General features: G+C 46.6%; 1 protein-coding gene across 3 annotated transcripts in view; it reads left to right on the top strand.

Moving 5' to 3' along the window:
* Window positions 1-19,237, top strand: part of TRRAP (transformation/transcription domain associated protein) — a 1,075,110-nt gene that overhangs the window by 100,269 nt on the left and 955,604 nt on the right. For all 3 annotated transcript variants that reach the window (XM_085629333.1, XM_085629332.1, XM_085629331.1), the window contains exons 12-14: window positions 2,659-2,797; window positions 6,466-6,544; window positions 7,741-7,975. In XM_085629333.1, coding sequence (XP_085485459.1) covers window positions 2,659-2,797; window positions 6,466-6,544; window positions 7,741-7,975 — 453 coding nt within the window. The remainder of the gene's footprint in view (window positions 1-2,658; window positions 2,798-6,465; window positions 6,545-7,740; window positions 7,976-19,237) is intronic.

Below are 19,237 nucleotides of genomic sequence, written 5' to 3'. Positions count from 1 at the left end.
TCCTGAAGATCCTCCGTCCCCGAGCCTGCAGCCGTTGTTCACTTTCCAAGATCTCCATTGAGTAACATTGAGCGCCCGACTGCTCAAAAGCACCCTGCACCCAGCTGCCTGAGTGCCCCTGGCAGTGCAACCTATGTCCTAATCTACTTCCCCATTTGCCCTGAGCAAGTGACCAGGAGCCCAGCTCCCACAGCCGCGTGACCTGCTCGCCAGCAGCCAACAACCGAAGCCCCCCTGCCTCTCATTGGATAACATTGGGCCTAACTACCTCTGCACCCGGCTGCCCCTGTGCCGCTGAGGGTGTACCAACTGTACCTACCTGACCCTGGGAGACCCCTGAGACTATGCCCAGAACCTTAACTCTGCCAGTCGAGTACTTACCTAAAAGCCGATAACTCACTTTTCTTCCATAGGCTAACATTGACTGGTTTCACTTGGAAATTCTTCTAAGTGTTGAGTTTTGGAACTTTAACATATTCATCTAAAATCAGCCGAACAACTAATTCCGATTTACTCTCCTGTTATCAGGAGAGACCTCGGTGCTGCATCTTGTAGCTTAGTACGGACCCTGAAAAGTAATTTTAACCGTACTTACCAGTAACTTGAATTACCTTCCATTGCTGAAATTTCTTCTGTCGATTTTTGCAAACTACAAATATTCTTTAAAAATCGTACCAACTGTCTAAACGTAATTACTCACCTGTTTTAGATAGATGTCCCAGTACTGAGCCTAGGAGCCCAGCACTGGGTTACAAAAGTAACGAGAACATACTTTACCCGTAACTTGAATTGTCTTCCATAGGATAACATTGACTGTTTTTCTGTGAAATTTCTTCTAAGTGTCGATTTTGCAAACTTATAAATATTCCTTAAAAATCGCCTGTATAACTAAACGCAGTTTCTCAACTGCTTACAGATGGTACACTAGTGCTGGATCCAGGATCCAACACTGACCTAGAAAAAGTAACCATAACCCCACTTACCTGCCAAGTGAATTTCCTCCCATAGGATAACATTGGTAATTTGATTAGAAAAAGTTTCTAAGTGTCAACTTTTAAAATAGCAAAATATTGCTTAAAAATCACAGCAGTAACTAAAAAATATTTACTCATTTGTTTCCAAGAACTGTCCATGACTGAATCTAGGATCCAGTCCTGGAGTTAGAAAAGTGATCCTGAAAGTAATCAATTGCAAATAACTTAACATTCCCATTGAGCTCAATGTATTATTGTGTTTGAAATTGTGTTGCCTATTGCAACCAACTGTAACTATTGCCTGCAAAAGTCAATTGCCTATTGCAAAGTATTTATCTAAAGCATCTCATTCTGAGAAAGTATATTTTGATACTTATTGTTGGTTCTAAAATAAAACAACCATGTATTTTTATATACAAACCATTGGCCTAGAGCTCAGTTCTTGAGTGTGAGAGACCCTTTGCTGACTGAGTGTGTACAACAAATGCTTTACACTGTCCTCTGATACTGCCTTACTTGTCGACCAAGCTACCACTTTAGAGAGTAAGGTTATATCTAACTTTAGCCTCTGCCAAACCTCTGGGGACTGTGGACTCTGTGCACACTGTACCTATTTGGGAACAGTACATACAGAGCCACTTTCTCACAGATGCTGTGGATGAGACTCAATTAGTATGGGTTTGTTGAGAGGAGTAGTCTGGTACCAAACACTCCTGGTTTTTAGAGATGCCATCATGGTGCTGGGGAACTCGAGTTGTTGAATGTTTAGCCCATGTACAATATCTAAGAATGGACTTTAAATATTATAAGGGCATATCTGCTCATGCCCTGAGGTATAGTGCACCCTGCGGAACCCCTGCTAGAGGAGTGACTTACTTGTACCTTAGGCGGTGCTAGTTGGCGTTGCACACAGGCAGTGTGCCATGTCATTTTTGTTGTTTTATCTTCACCAGGCCATGCATGCAGGTGAGGGCTACCTAGGAGACCCTCTTTCCCAATGCCCTGGGTACCATTTACTAGAGACTTTTAGATGCCTGAAGGGCGAATTTTGGAATAGTTTTAGGGAAGAAGCACTACCACAGGGGGGCTGGTTGGCGGGTACCCTGTGCACTACAATCGAAACCAAATACCAGGCAAAAAGTGGGGGCTAACCATGTCAAAAGAAGCACTTTCTCACAGAAGTTAGCGGGCTGGGGTGCCAGCCTGTAACTCTGTACTTCCTAATGGGAACAAACCAATGTTTAAACCAATTAAACATACACCATTTTAATGGTTAGAGCACCTGCACCGAGTACTGTTTTGGAGGACTCTGGGGAATTTCAGAGCCATTACGCCAGTAGTACCAAGTAGTCAAACTGAGGGCAAAAAGTTGGGGTAAACCTGCAAAAAGCCGGTTTCCTTACGTTGGTAAATAATAATAAAAAATTGCAAAAAATATTTTTTCCCTGCCAAACAAAACAGCAGGTAATTGTACCTTTTGTGGTTGAAATATGATTGAAAAGATGTTTATCGCATTCATGTGCGGGCTCCAATTAAATGGTAGCATTCAAATCGATTGTTACAGGTTTGTAATTTTGTTTAAATCACATTCTTTAACCTGGATTTCTGTGCCATAGTTGAAGTAATGTTGAATTCACTATCTGTAGTTTAGCAAGTTCTCAGTTTTGCTGTTTTTGTGTTACAGGACCTGGTGGCAAAGTACTCTCAGCAGATGGTAAAAGGCATGCTGCAGCTTCTATCCAACTGCCCAGCGGAAACAGCTCACCTTCGCAAAGAGCTTCTTATAGCTGCTAAGCATATTCTCACTACTGATTTAAGGAGCCGTATGTAATCTAAAACAGTTCTTTTCATTTTTTTTCACGTTTTGTTTGGGTACCCTTGGGGTATAGCATTTTTCTGAAGTAAGATGTTGCCATGTTTGTATGTATAAATGAAAACAAGAGCTGCCCAATAACCAAACGAAAATGAGGGCTATTCACATATGTTATCTGTGTTTGTGAAGCGGACTGCCGCCCACGAGCGTATCCTGGCATTGAGCATGTGTGTGCGCTCAGCCCTGCCTATGTAACAAAACGTGTATTTGTAAAACGCATGTTCACCCAGAAGGGTATCGTGGCGCTGAATAACAGATATTTATTGTTACCCAACTTAATGGTACTCATTTTATCGACCTCATAAGAATAAAAGGCTGAGTGGACCAGCAGGGGTTTGAACCTGTGAACCTGTGACCATGAGATCAAACACATGACCCTACAGTGAACGCATTAGTCCAATAAACCACCAGACTTGTAGGTTGTTAGCCACTGACGTGTAAGTTGGTTAATTGAGCAGCCCGTTCTTCAGCTTATTGTGTAATTCAAGAAGAGAGGAGGAGGCTTTGATTTGGAAGAGGGGGCTGTTCCATGCTTTTGGAGCGATGTAAGTGAACGGTCGTCTAATTTTGTGTATGAGGAGAGTGTGCGAGTAGGAATCCTGCGGAGTGATTAGCGAAAAGAGATACGACTGTTCATGTACGTGGTTGTCTACATTGTGTGGTGCCTTGAGTGTGTGTGTGGAATTTGAAATGAGCGTCAGGCTAATAGCTTGTGTTCTATTCATTTAGAAGGAGAGTGGAGAGAGAGTCTTTGAATGCCACTCGTACAGTCGCCTGAGGAGGATGGGGTGTGAGACCGTGTCAAATGTTATAGAGAGGCTCTCTTAGACCTTCGCCGAGTATTGTAGGAGGGAAATGAGTGTTTTATTTGAAAAGCTGACTAGTTCAGTGGATGGTTTCTTGAGCAGGACCATGACTGTGGCATGTCTCCAGGTGTCCTGGAATATGGCCGAGTTGATGGAGCATTGAAGATGTTATTTAGTGCCGAGCTGAAGATCGGTAGGAGTCATTTGATGAAGGTGTGGTGGGGGCAAGGGTCAGAATGGGCTCCCGAGTGGATCGACTTCATGGTAGAAGCGATTTCGACAATGGGGATGGCTGGCCATAAGGCCATATTTTGTTCTGTTCTTTCGCTACGAAGGGAAGTTGAGTTGCGACAGTGAGGGGATCTGATTAAGGGTCGGAGTTACTGCATACAGAGGTGATTTTGTTACAAATTGTAAGCCTATCTGATTCGATGGGTGCCCGTTATAGGCTACATTGTGTTACAGCAAGTCTCCATGAGCATAATTATGCTCAAGTGGGATGGGGTACGCAGGGCAAATAAATTCATAGATTTTCAGTGAAGCAAGGCGTATATACATCAAGCTTGCGTTCTTTGCTCTCGCGTTTTTTTCTTATATGCTAATGGTGCATTTGTTATTTATAGGATTGCATCCACGATGCTCCACGAAACCCAGAGTTCGGTACTATATAACCAACTTGCTTCAGTAGTACGGGAGGGGATAGGCAGATTGGTCAGATAACATGACAGGGCTTTTCATAGTATACGGTTTATGCTGATGATGATATTATGTATTTGTTTTCTAATTGTGGCGCAATTATTGCATCTTAGAGCACAATAGTTTAAATAAATATTGTAAACTTCCTTCAAGTCTCTTTATCTTATTGTGTACAAGTACGAATGAGAGAGCGAATAGGTGTGTTCGGTCAACATGATCCCTGAAAGGGTCGAGAATGTTGTGTTCTGGGGTGACTTTAGATTTTGGCTCATAGACACTGATGTGGTATGGTGACTCATTCCCCTACTTACTGATGTTCTATGGTCCAAAGCATAGTTCTGTTCCTGAGCAGAATCCCTGCAACAAAACCAGTTAAATATGACGTATTTTGCACAATGTATATAATTTTTACATTATTTGGATGTGTTGTATTGTACTTTTAATATATTTTATGGGTTAATAGCATGAAATAAACATTGAAACGAAAACAGTAAACATATGTCCTTCTCTTTACTGTAATGCATCCTGCCTTTTGGCTATTATAGGCCTACCTTATTGGTGACTTGTACATCCTAAAAAGGAAGGTTTAGACTTTTGCCACAGGATGAAATGGCAAAGTTGAATTCGCTTTTTTAAAGCTGCTCTGCAACCGGTACTGGCAGTTTGGGAGGCTTGTTTTACCTACTTACGCTTGTAGCACAATGAGTGCTTCTGTCCACTGGTAACATTTAACTTACGGGCCTTAGGTACACTGAGTACCATATACTAGGGACTTGTAAGTGAGTTAAGTAATGCTAATTGTGTATAAACCAATTAAACATAAGCTTTTAATGGTTAGGGTGCAGGCACGGAGACCTAGTCAAGAGGGCCCAGTGGTACCACAGTCATTGCAACTTGTGGAGAAGTGTAGCTCACTGGTTGGAGGAGGCATACCCTGAAGCAGAGGTCAGACCCGGGACCAGGGTTCGATTCCCGACGCGGCAGGGTCTGGAGCCCAATTGTCCACGGACTCGATAATTCTCGCTTCGGTGCCTACTCTAAGCACGAGTTCACACTATGCAGCTCTGGGCAACAAGCTTGCTTAATCTCCACAACGGCCCCCTGCGGCGGGATGCCTGGCTTTCACCTTGGGGATGCCCAGTACGGGTTATCTCACAGGGAAAAACCAGGACGGGTTCCCAATGCAAGCGCCGAGATGCCCAAGGGTAATTTGAGCGCTATATAAGACTGCACATACATAACTAAAACCAGCAGCAGTAGGGCAAAAAAGTGAGGGAGTGAGTCTGTAAAAAAGGGCATCACTTCACAAAGGGCCCGATTTCGATCTCGGTTGGATGGGCTCGTATCGGATTTGATTTTACCTAAACCGATCCGGAGCCCCTGTTTCTGACCGACTCGTTCTCAATTTAGAACGACCAAGTACGATGCCTGGAAACCCTTCGAGCTGACCAAATCGGTTCCGGAAGTCATACAGAGAGATAGAGCCCTCTGGAGCCTAATTGTACAGCTCTATGGAGTAGGTTTTCCAAGCGAGCAAGTATAATGAACGAGTCGGACAGCCTTCACCCGGATCGAAGGCTGCCGGAATCTGTCTTTGGGGGCCCATTGCAGGCCCCCCTTCACCCGGGGCCCTCCAATTTATGCCCGTGGGGGTACCCATGGGTCCCCCCTTTCAAACCTTGCACAGTGTGACAGGCACCAAGGGATTTTCCCCAGTCCCCCTTTTCTTCAATGCAAGCCTGTGTACTGGTTCGGTACACAGGCTCCCATTGAAGTCGATGGGAGTCCGATCGAATCGTATCCGGATACATTCAAACGCATCGTACTTGTTTGGTCGGTCTCCCCTGACACGAGTCGTATGGAAAACATTCCGGACATGAGTCATTCGGTTTGCTTTCCCAACGAGATCGGAATCGGGCCCAAAGTCTAATTTGTTTTTTTTAACGATGTTAAAGCTATAAAAGTAATCTGAACCACACATTTTTAAATCATTTTGACAATACAAGAATCCTAGCTTTCACATACTCTGATAACTCATTCTGTTTTCTGCTTTTTTTGTTGCATTCTTCATATGGGATATTTTGAATAACTATGAATATAAATTTGTATATTTCAGAATTCATTCCATGCATGGATAAGCTGTTTGATGAGTCTATATTAATTGGGTCCGGTTACACTACACGAGAGACGCTGAGGTAGGAGTTTAACTGTTGTGTTCTCCTAGTCGCAAGGCTGCTGGTTTTGAATTGTTGTAGGTCATGCTGGAGTAACCACTTTTATTACTGTGGAGGGACCATCAATCAAAAAAGCTCCAAATGCCAGAAATCCATTTTTTCTTATAATGATACAAGATTATTAACTCTTATTATTCTGCAGTGTACTATTTAACATTTCAAACATTGTGCTCTCAACTTCTGTAACTGATTTTAGATGCAGAAGCCTGAGAAATTGTTCTTCTTGAACCCACCTACATGTCATCTCATGACTTTCCTCCATTATGAGAGAACTGTACACCTAGGGACATGGCCGGCCTCCTCTACGTATTGACTTCATGCATACCGCAGTAGTCTAGTCTACCGTCTATGCTCTCAGGCAGCCCAGTGCCCACAGCTTGAGTTAACAACCCCCCCTGAGTATGGCCAGATCAGTTGGTTCCCTTACATTTTAATTAAGATATCCTTAATGCTATATAGTTTGTCTGGATGGTAGGGGACGAAAAAGTTGGCCTTTACTCAAGAAGGCCTACTTGCAGATGAAAATGCAATCAAAGCTCTATTTAATATTGTTACATTAAATCTGATGGCCCTTCAGCTTTCAAATAACAGAGCTTAAGAAACACATTGGCGTAGTACAAATAAATGAATGGAATGTGTAGATTTTTCTAACACTGGTAAGAATGATAGAATTATTAATCACTTTATGTTCTGACAAGCAAAGGCTCCCCCCCCCTCCCCACACACACACACACACACACTACTGAGATCATTTTTAAGAGTTATCACGGTCTTAAATACCACATTGCTCAGAGGTCAATAGTAACAGGTACAGACTGTGTATACAAGGACCGATAAATACCTTGTTCCTTCAAGTCATTGTAGAATCTTCATCTCAATGCTTTATTCATCCTTATTTTTTGCCTAGCAGCTTGTGACACTATGTATCACTTTTAAGCAGCATCTTTCTTACCCATCATTCAGCTTGAGCTTTGCAGCGTGCACAAATTTGAAAATGCGAAATAGAAACTGACTAAAGTCGTATTTCAATTTGGCCTTGGCTGACCAACAACACACTATTGGTGCAGAGAACTCTGGTCTATGATCCTCTTTAAAATTTGCTTTATGAATACAATGACTGAGGTGATAATTCATGTTTTCTTGTTATTCCTCCCTAGGCCACTTGCATACAGTACCTTGGCCGATCTGGTACATCACATTCGGCAACATCTACCTCTCAATGACCTTTCCCTCGCTGTCCAGCTTTTCGCCAAGAATATTGACGATGAGTCGCTCCCCAGCAGCATCCAGACTATGTCCTGTAAGCTCCTGCTCAACCTTGTAGATTGCATCCGCTCCAAGAGTGAACAGGAAAATGGAAACGGCAGAGATATTCTCATGAGGATGTTGGAGGTGGGTGTTTGCTCATACAAATTTAAGGCGTGTAATTGAGTTAAACACCTTCAGATAAGATTGTTTTTTAAATGTGCGTAATGCTGGCTCTGTATATGGTATGCCTCTAGGTGGTTATACTGTGCACAGAGTCCAGGGGGTTCCCTAAAAGTGTACAGGGCTCAATGTACAGCCCAAAGTGCTCTATTAATGGTAATGTGGTTGAGCAGCCTTAGGCCTAACACAGAGGATTGTAAGACATTTATTGCACAACATTGTCCAGTAATGAACACACGACTCAAAAAGGAGATCCACACCAATCATAGAAAATGAGCTTTGTTTGTGCTTTATTTGAAGGCCAAGATCTTCGCAATAAGGAAAGTATGTTTCTAAATAGAAAAACATTTCACTTTCAAAAGTCGAATGAATAATTTCTGAGCAGTCCAATGTTATCCTATTAAGCAAAACAACAATGTGGTTATACGGGTAAGTATCACACTTACAGTTCTAGTCTTCAGGACTAAAGGACAACAAAGAGCATGCGTCAGGTGAGTACAAAAACTGCACCACGAGTGGCACAGGGGCGGCTGGGTGCAGAGCTCAAAATCGGAGTTCGGCCCAATGGAGACGGAGGGTGCTCGGAATAACACTGCTTACAGGTAGTTAATTCTGTTACAGGGGGCCAAGCTTTGGGGGTTAAGCAAGCACAGGGAGCCACAAAGTGGCACTAAACATAAACCACCAGCAGGACAGGGGTGGCCGGGTACAGAGCGCAAATTCAACGTCTGGTGCGCAATGCTCTTCAATGAAGACTTTGCTTTCGAAAAACATGCTGCAGGTGTCGCTCCAGATCTTGCAGAAGGAAAACCACTGACAGCGGAGGTAAGTAGAGATGTAGGGGCACCGTCTGTTCTGCTCACCACGGCCCAGAGGCTTCAGGTGCATGGATGTTTTTAGGCATCGGAGTCTTCTTACTGGAGCCGGTCACAGTCCGGGGCAGGTCTCTAGTTGGCAGGTTGTTACCCTGTCCAAGTAGGGACCCTTCTTCCTAGTCAGGATAAGGGAGTTACTTCAAATGCCCATAAAGCAAAAATAGACTTTAAAAACTTTTCTTTGAAGCTGATAGCTCTGTCTGGGGCTATCACAGCCTCGCAAACCACCAAATTCATCAGTTCTGGCTGACCACGGTGTGTGACGCCTGCCATGGTGTCGGGAAAACCCGCAAACAGTACCTTTAGAAATGCAGGGCATCGGTGACCTTGCAATGAGCTCCAAAGAGCCGGCGTCTGTTCTGGAGGCTGGTGCAGGAGTCGTTGAGCCCTTGAAGTCACATGCGTTGCAGATCGAACTCCGTGCGGTTGAAAGCAGGAGAGGTAGCGGGTGACGGGTAGGCGTGCAGCGGCACGGCTTGCGGTGCCCTCAGGTCGCGGGGTAGGCAGCGGCTCAGTGACGGCGTCGGTGAGACCAGGGCTGCGGTACGAAGTGGGGCGGTGCTCGTTGCGCGTGCCCTAAAACCACGGTGCAGGCAGCAGCGTCTGTCTGCTTGGAGCGTTGTCGTAGGTGAGACCACAGCTGCGTGGCGAAGAGGGACGGTGCTCTGTGTTCTCCATGAACCGTTTCCATAGGTCACGGTGCAGGCAGCGTCGTCCTGGATACCAGGGCGGCGGTGTGAAGTGAGGCGGTGCGTAGTGCGGTGCCCACAGGTCATGGTTGCGCTGCGAAGTGCGGCGGTGCCCTCTGCAGTTCCTTCGGGTCACTGAGCCGGCATCTGAATCGTTGATGTCGCTTGGTTGCTTTTTCTTCTATTGCAGCACAAAGCACAGAGTTCCCAGTGCTGGTAGCAGATGAACTTGAAAGTTTTGTTGTTCCTGAGACCTCTTGAAAGGGGGCAAGCTCTACCTCAAGCCCTTGGAGAAACTCCGGGAAAACGGATGCAGAAAGTTCAGTCCAGTCCTTTCACTGCCCAAGACAGAAGCAGCCACTTCAGGCCAACACAGCAAAGTAGTAGTCTCTCCTCACAGCTTTTCCAGCTCTTCTTCCTGGTAGGTTTCTTGATCCAAAAGAATTCTAAAGTTCTGGGGCCAGGGCCCCAATATTTATTCCACATTTCCCTTTGAAGTTGGTACAAACAAAGTTTCACTGGCATACATAAACCAATTCAGCCTGGCTTAGGCCAGGTTCACCACAGGAGATGGAGACAGCTTTGTGAGAGGTAGACACAGTCCATTCAGGTGCAAGTGACAACTCCTCCCACTACTCTAAATGCAGGCAGGTCTATTCAGCCGGATCCTAAAGGTACATATGAGGACGTCTTAGATTTTTGCAATCCTTCCCTCCATGTAGCAACCTAAGGCCATTGACACAGGTTGCTCTGCAATATATCCATAGTCCAGAAGAAGACCCTGGGTGATGTTTTGCAAAAGCACTCTTTGATTGGGGGTCGAAAAGTCTACGTACAGATTAGACATTTCGTACATATCCATGCCAAAGAATAATGCTATATGTTGTATTATACTTGCTAAGCTTATACGAATGCCCAATTAAGTCTTTTTCTATGTGTATTGTGAATTCTTTTGTGATTGTGTTCTATGTAATACACTTTGTATATAGCACATATTTATGTATTTAATAGTATGTGTTGTTGAACAGTCCTGTGACTTTATACATTTGTATAAGTATTGCTGTGTACAAGATATGATTTTCAATATATCGGAAACATCTTGAGCTTTTAACGTCCGTCTCCTCTTTTTGTCTCTGTAGTATTCAATGTTGATTGTATGCCATTGATTGGTTTTCCTAGATGTCAGAATAAATGCAAAACGTTCTGAAGCAAATCTACCTTTCTCGACAGAACCAACCATTAGTATATACTGTTTTAATACCCCAGGTTCTGCGAGACTCTGGGTTACCCTATTAATATTTAATCACTTTCTAAAAGTGGCATTTTCAAATGCACAATATAAAAATCCTCTTTACTAAAAGATGTATTTTTAAATTCTAAGTTCAGAAAGCCTAAACTCCATATCTCTAGCTTGTCCCCATCGAAAGTTATGCTTGTAAGATGGTACAAAGCAACTCCCATGTTAGCCTATGAGACAGATAGCCCTGCAACAGTACATGTCCTATCTTTCACACACACCGCACCCTGCCCACAGAGGCACTTTGGGCCTAACTTAGGGGTGTCTTATATGTGGAAAAAAGGGAAGGTTAGGGCCTGGCATGTGTGTGCACTTATCAGGTCGGCATGCCAGTGTGAGAAAGTAGAGATAAGCGAGGGGTAAACCCAATAAACCCTTGAGGGCTTGGGCAGATAAATTGAAAAGGTAGGAATGCCAACAAGGGATTTTGTTTGAAACAAACTAATTACTTGTACATTTCAAAAAACTTAATTGGTAGGTGTATTTAAATGAATTAACACCAAAGTGAGGTCAATCAACTGATCTAATCATCAGCTATAAACAAACAAACACACGGGGATTCAGATTTGTGAATTAAACACAATTCTTTTTATATATCCATCAAAGATAAAAAGGAGTACAGGTGAAACAATAGTTTGAGCAATATTTCATGAAAAAAGGGTTACATCAGATCCACATTTCATCAAGAAAACATCTATTCCATCATAGTTTCGACAGAGACCAATCTCATCACGGGGGTCCGTCCAGGCTCCCCGGACTTGGACGGACCCCCGTGCGTCTTTCGATCAGTACAGAAGACAATTGTGAAATTACAGGAGGAAAGATTCCCTCGCGCTTAGATATTGTGGCAGTCAGAAATCTTGAAGACTACCTGCACCAACTAAATACGTCTAGATTCATGATTTTAAACAAGTATCGTGAAAATTCTAAAGATTCAAAAAGAGTCTTTGTTATGCAATAATTGTCCTGAAGATGGTCTGATGGATTGACACCACCCAAGACCGAAACGTCGACTATACCATCTATTTTAAAATTATTTGTTGTGCACAGTTGATTATTTTTCTCAATGATGAGATTGGTCTCTGTCTAAACTATGATGGAATAGATGTTTTCTTGATGAAATGTGGATCTGATGTAACCCTTTTTTCATGAAATATTGCTCAAACTATTGTTTCCCCTGTACTCCTTTTTATCTTTCATGGATATATAAAAAGAATTGTTTAATTCACAAATCTGAATCCCCGTGTGTTTGTTTGTTTATAGCTGATGATTAGATCAGTTGATTGACCTCACTTTGGTGTTAATTCATTTAAATACACCTACCAATTAAGTTTTTTGAAATGTACAAGTAATTAGTTTGTTTCAAACAAAATCCCTTGTTGGCATTCCTACCTTTTCAGTGTGAGAAAGTGCCATCTTTCTTGCATGGTATGTCCTGACTTTTTGCTGCATTGCTGATGTACTTTGACTACGTGTGCCCTGGGCTCCTGCCAATCAGGTGCCCAGGGCCTGTGTTCCTTCCCTAAAACTGCATGATAGCCTAAACCCAATTGGCATCTCTGGCCACAGGTCAGCCCCTGGTAAATGGTACCATAGGTACCCAGGGCACTGTGACCAGAGAAGGCCCCTAAGGGCTGCAGCACTTATTGTGCAACCCTTAGAGGCCCTGTACCCTCTCACACACACGCTGCCTTTGCAGGCTGAGTGTCTGGGTGCAGAACAAAACAGAGAGTCGACATTGCACACATCCCTGTGTGCCATGCCCACAAACACACTGCCCTGGCATACCTCAGTCACCCCTCTAGCTGGGTGCACTATGCCAGTGGTGAGGGTACAGGTGCATGAGCCCTGTGCCCCTACAGTACCCAGGTCCATTCCTGGGCACTCTTAAGTGTAGTGCTGCCATTAAGAGTATATGGTGCTGGGAGGTCGTCAACACGAACTCCACAGCACCATGATGGCAACACTGAAGACTGAGAAGTTTGGTATCAAACTTCTCAGCACATTAAACCCACACTGATGCCAGTGTGGGATTTAATTTAAGATGCACGACAGAGGGCCTCTTAGAGATGCCCCCTGAACCTAACCTACAATCCACATCCTGCCTGAGAGGCTGCCTAGGCTGCCACTGAGCAGACATGTTGCTGGACCCCTGGGTAGAGAACCATCCGCTCTCCTGGGCTTGCAACAATGCACATCCTGGGCAAGGTGCTAGGTCTCCTCCCCCAGGATGGGCAGGGGGAAGCTTCAAAGGCATGCCGCCTTTGTGAGCCTCCCCAGACCATTTGCTGTACTCAGCAACTGGTTCCCACCGGTTCTAGCCCCCACTCTGGCGGGAAACCCCAAGGGAGGAAAGGGGGTGTGCCAGCCTCTGCCAACCCCACCCCTCAGGTGGGGGAGGCGAGGTAAAGCACATCTCCGGGCTCTCGCCATCTTGAAGATGGGGAGCCCTGCCCAATCAGGACTAGGCTACTGCCCCCCTCCCACAGGAGAGTGGCAGGATAGGGGGGTGTACCCACCCCAGAGAAGGGGCCCATTGGTCCCTGCCCTTTACCTACCTGTAACGCCCCTAAATTTAGTATTTAGGGGCACCCTGAACCTTCCTTCCTCAGATCCCGAAACTAGCAAGAAGACTTGCCGTGCAGCTGTTAACAAGAGGAAGACACCAACTGATTTGGCCCCAGCCCTACAGGCCTGTCGACCCTCGAACCTGCTAAAACCCGGCATCTCCAGTGGTCAGCAACCTCAAAAACCCCGGAGGACCTGACTGCCTTGTGACTCTGAAAAGACTGGGACTCCCACAAGCAGTGGTCCTGCTCAACAACAAGCAACAATCCCTGGCACCAGCCAGGAACCTCGAACCCTGCACACACTGCACCCACCAAGCCTGGCCTGTGCCTGAGTGGACAAACACCAAGAGGACGTCCCCCCCGGCGACTGTGATCCAGAATCCAGCACCCAAGGACCCACCTCGACGCTCCTGACGACGCCTGCAGCCTCAGAACCAGGGACGCCTCCAACCGCGACCAGCAGAGGATAAGATTTCCCGACGCGAAAAGACACCTCTGCACCCGGTGCCCTTCGGACCCCTGTGCCCAGCTCCTGGGTACCTACCTAACCTACAGCTTCCCGACTTACCTCTCGAAGTGGTGGTCGCACCTGAAGAATCTTCTTCCCCGAGCTTGCAGCCTTTGTTCGCCTGGTAGTTTCTCCATAGGAATCTATTGAGCGCCCGACGGCTCAAAAGCACCTTGCACCCAGCCGCCCGAGTGCCCCTGGAAGTGCAACCTCTAACCTAATCTACTTCCCCACTTGCCCTGAGCAAGTGACCAGGAGCCCAGCTCCCACAGCCGCGTGACCTGCTTGCCAGCAGCCACGAACCAAAGGCCCCCTTCCCGCCATAGGTTAACATTGGGCCTAACTCTCTCTGCAGCCGGCTGCCCCAGTGCTGCTGAGGGTGTAACAACTGTACCTACCTGAACCTGGGAGACCCCTGAGGCTATGCCCAGAACCTTAACTCTGCCAGTTACCCAAAAGCCAATAACTCACTTTTCCTCCTTAGGGTGACATTGACTTGTTTCACTTGGAAATTCTTGTGTGTCGAGTTTTGAAACTTCAAAATATTCACTAAAAATCAGCCGAGCAATGAAAACAAATTTACTCACCTGCTATCAGGAGAGATCCCAGTGCTGGATCTTGATGCCCAGCACTGACCCTGAAAAGTCATTATAACTGTACTTTCCGATAACTTGATTTTCCTCCATAGGATAACATTGCCTGGTTTTTGCCAGAAATTCTTCTGTCGATTTTTGAAACTTACAAATATTCGTTAAAAATCGCCTGTATAACAAAATCGTATTCTTTCAACTGTTTACAGGAGATGCACCAGTGCTGGATCCAGGATCCAACACTGAGTAAGAAAAAGTAACGATAACCCTACTTTTGCAGCGTGAATCTTTCTGGATTCACTATGCTGTGCATTATTCCGCGATCTGGTGGTTGGGTCTGGATTCGTAGTCTTTCTTTTGTTTTTTGTTTTTTTTTGTTTTTGTAGCCCAGGTGGGCGTCGACGTCCCACCATTTGGTGTACCTCTCGTGACGTCGGCGTGCTTCCTGCGGAAGTCCCACCTTTGGGGCGCGATCTTCAGATTTTTTTTTCCGCCGTTGGGTCTGGATCGTCATCGAGAAGCTCCAGAGTTTTTAACGAAGGAAGAAGAAAAATACACGAGTTTCATCGAAGGAGAATTTATAGAAGACTACAGAGAGGAAGAGCATACAGCCGGGACGACGAAGAAGGAGAAGATCCTCGACATCTTCGACGCCCATCGGAAAATGCGCACTCAGAGACTCTGAGCGCAATGGACAAGACACCCTTTAAATTCTGCCGTAAGTGCCACCACAAATACGCACAGAAGGACCAACATCCGGTCTGGCACCTTTGCCTGCCGATCGACCACGAGAGCAAGGACTGCAACGCCTGTTCCGTCTTCACGCCGAAGACACTCCGGGTGAGAGCAAGGCAGAGGAGAGCCAACTTCAACATGGAAGGCAAGGGTAAGGCCCCGTCGCTGTACGAACTGGGCCTCTCCACCGACGATGAAGACAACATCGCCGAGGGACCTGATGTCTTCACGGTCGCAGAGACCGATAAGAAAACGCCTGACAAGGTAGGAGACACGTCGAGTGCGAAACCCCCGAAAGGGCCCCGAAAATCTGAGAGTGACTCTCGAAAACAGAGTCAAAGTCCTCGAAAGGAACACCGGCGCCGAAAATGTCAACGACCGCGAGTGGATCCAAGGACGAAAGGCCCAGCGGATCCTTCGAGAAGGACTCCCAGGTGCCGAAGGCCGCCGAGAAACAGAGTTCGTCGAAGCAGGCCCACGAGGTGGGGCGTTCGGCGACAAAGGACAAGGCCGCGTCGACGCAAGTTCCGTCGAAAAGACCAGCGCTCGACGCCGAACATTCCTCCGAAATGGAGAAGAAAAATAGAAGGCTCGAGGCGGAGATGGAGAGCATCCTTCAGAGGAAGAAAGAGTTCGATGAAAAAATGAAACAATTCAAAATCCCAACGAAACCGTCGACGGATGTCGTCGAGATCGAGGAACAGGAAGAGTTCGACGCCGAAGAGCAGTCGAGAGATCCTGAAGAAGAAGACCCCTACTATGAGGGAGAAGATGAGGAAGAGGAGCAGCAGTCTATCTACGGCTTGGCGCCGTCGACGACACATGAGCTGGAATGGCAGGAAATCGCCGCCGAGAATCCCGAAGAGCCTGTGGAGACCTATCCTTCGAGGCCTTCGCCGCCAGACGACATTGGGGCATACAACATGGTCGTCAAGAGCGCTGCAGCAGCTTTTGACGTGAAATTGGACGAGGAGATGCCGAAAGCAGATTTTCTACTCGAAGCACTGCTCCCCATCCAGACTAGGAGCCAGTTCCTCCCCATGCTCCAAAGCATAATGAACCAAGGGAAGGAGGCGTTCAAGGACCCAGGAACTTGCAGATCCATCACTCCCAGAACAGAGAAGAAATACAAGCACTCCTCACAGGACCCGCCATATATCAAAGGATCAGTCACAGCTGACTCCATCATTGCGTCCACGGCCAGGAAAAGGGCCAATGTACCGGCAACCTCAGGGCTGCCTCCCGACAAGGAGAGCAGAAGGATGGACCTCACCGGGAGAAAGGTTGAGAGAAATGCGGCAATGCACTGGCGCATGGCGAACTCCAATGCCCTATTGAACAGGCACCAGTACCAGCACTGGGACGAGATGGGAGAACTAATCAAACATCTCCCCGAGCAATACCAGCAGAGAGCTTCCCATCTGGTGGAGGAAGGGAAGAATATTGCAAACTCATGCTTTAAGACAGCATTGGACGGGGCAGAGACATCGAGCAGACTATAGGAATCACTGAAAGGAGGCAGGCCTGGCTCAGAATTTCAGGATTCAAGCAAGAGGTCCAGAACAACATACTGAACACCCCTTTTAACGGTGAGACGCTGTTCGGTGCTCCGGTGGACGAAAAACTCACCCAACTGAAAAAAGAAAATGAGACGGCAAGGTCCATGGGGGCCATGCAGATCTAGAGGGATGAGAAGAGGCACCCCAGCTCGGAGACCCTACGGAAGGGGAGGAAACCAGCCGGGAACGTCACAACAGACATTCCAGCAAGGACAGCAAGGTGAAAGCCACGGCCAGCATGGACAGCAGAAACAAAACTGGCAGTACCAGCCTCGAGGCCAGTCCTTTCGCGGTAGGGGAAACGGACGTGGCCAGAGAAGAAGAGGGGGAGACCAACCCTCATTAAAGTGACTTCGCACGGAAGAAGATGCTCACTCCCAGTATACCCCAAGGGGTGAAGCACAAAGTAAGCACAGTAAGGGGGGTACACAAACCAAACGCCTACGAGCATGCAACACCAGTAGGCGGAAGACTGGGACTTTACCTTCAACAATGGCAAAAAATAACCTCAGACAAATGGATACTCAACGTCATACAGTACGGATACTGCATAGAGTTGGAAAAAAGACCTCCAAACAAGAAACCAAAGAGAAGACAACGCTCTGGTCAAGAGCTTGCTCAACTCAGAGAAGAGACGCTACAACTACTCCAAAAGGAGGCCATAGAACCAGTGCCATACAGAGAAAGGAACAAGGGAGTGTACTCAAACTACTTCCTGGTCCCAAAGGTGGACGAAACACTAAGACCCATCCTGGATCTACGATTCCTAAACAAATTCATAAAGACGCAAAAATTCAAAATGACATCGCTACAAGAAGGGCTACATCAAATACGAGGCGGAGACTTCATGTCCACCGTGGATCTCAAAGATGCCTACCTGCACATCCCGATGAACAGGCGCCACAAAAACCTGTTACGGTTCAACATCAACCAGGATCATTACCAATTCACAACCCTGGCATTCGGTCTAAAGTCCGCACCAAGGGTTTTCACAAAATGCCTTGCAGCAGTAGCAGCGTACCTACGGAGGGAAGGGATTCATGTGTATCCTTACCTAGACGACTGGCTAATCAAAGCAAGTACTCGCGACAAGTGCGAGGAGCACGCAGAGCGGCTGACAAGAACACTAACAAACCTGGGGTTCTCGATACACTGGGGGAAGTCCTCAATGGAACCAGAACAGGTGAAGATCTTCCTGGGAGCGCAGATCAACACCTTAGACAAAACGTTCATGCCCAGCGACAGGAGAACAATAGCCATGCTGAAGGAGACGCGTCTCTACCAGAAGGGGCGAGCTCTGACAGTGAGAACAGCGAGCAAGATCATGGGCATGATGGCGTCATGCATTCACCTAGTCCCCAATGTACGGCTTCACATGAGACCGTTCCAGGAATGGCTGCAACAACAATGGTCACAAGCAAACGGAAGTTGGGAGGATCTAGTGGTTGTTACGCACGCAGTGCAAGAGGATATAGCATGGTGGAACATGGAGAACATAACTATAGGAAAGCCCTTGACACCACCAAGCCCAACTGTGACCATTACCACAGACGCATCCCAAATAGGATGGGGAGCGCACATGAACAAGCTCAGAGTGAGGGGTCTGTGGACTCCAGCAGATGCAGTCAGACACATCAACTACCTGGAATTGAAGACCGTACTGCTAGCCCTGAAGGCCTTCCAGAGGCAGCTATATAACCAAAAAGTGTTGATACAGACGGACAATACTACCACAATGTTCTACATCAACAAGCTGGGAGGAACACAATCGTTCCCCCTTTCAACTCTGGCACAAGAGATTTGGAGATGGGCCATCCCACTCAAAATAGACCTGCTGGCGATACACCTACCAGGGAAGGACAGTGTGGAAGCCGATTGGCTCAGCAGGCAGACCTCGGCATCCCACGAGTGGGAGCTCAATGGACAGGAAACACAAAGGCTATTCAAAAGGTGGGGTACACCGACAATAGACCTGTTTGCAACACACCTGAATGCAAAATGCCGAAACTTCATATCCAGACAACCAGAAAAACAATCCCTGGGGAATGCCCTATGGATAAGTTGGTCAAGGACATTTGCATACGCTTTTCCACCAATACCACTGATACACAGGGTACTCAACAAGTGCAAGACCAGCAACATGACAATGATCCTGGTGGCACCACAGTGGGCAAGACAGACATGGTACTCACAAATAGTGGAGATGGCACAGGGACCTCCACACAAATTCGCAAAAAGAAAGGACTTGCTCTCCATGCAGAACGGAGAGGTTCTACACCCAGAGCCAGAGAGCCTCGGACTGGCAGCTTGGCTCCTGAAGACATAGAGTTTGCACACCTTAAACTACCTCCAAGCACTATGCGAGTGCTGCGGGAGGCAAGGAGACCAACAACACGAAAATGT

Source organism: Triturus cristatus, chromosome 10, assembly GCF_964204655.1.
Source record: "Triturus cristatus chromosome 10, aTriCri1.1, whole genome shotgun sequence".
NCBI lineage: Eukaryota > Metazoa > Chordata > Amphibia > Caudata > Salamandridae > Triturus > Triturus cristatus.
The sequence above is the reverse complement of the archived record's forward strand: the minus strand, read 5'-3'. Positions and strand labels throughout refer to the sequence as shown.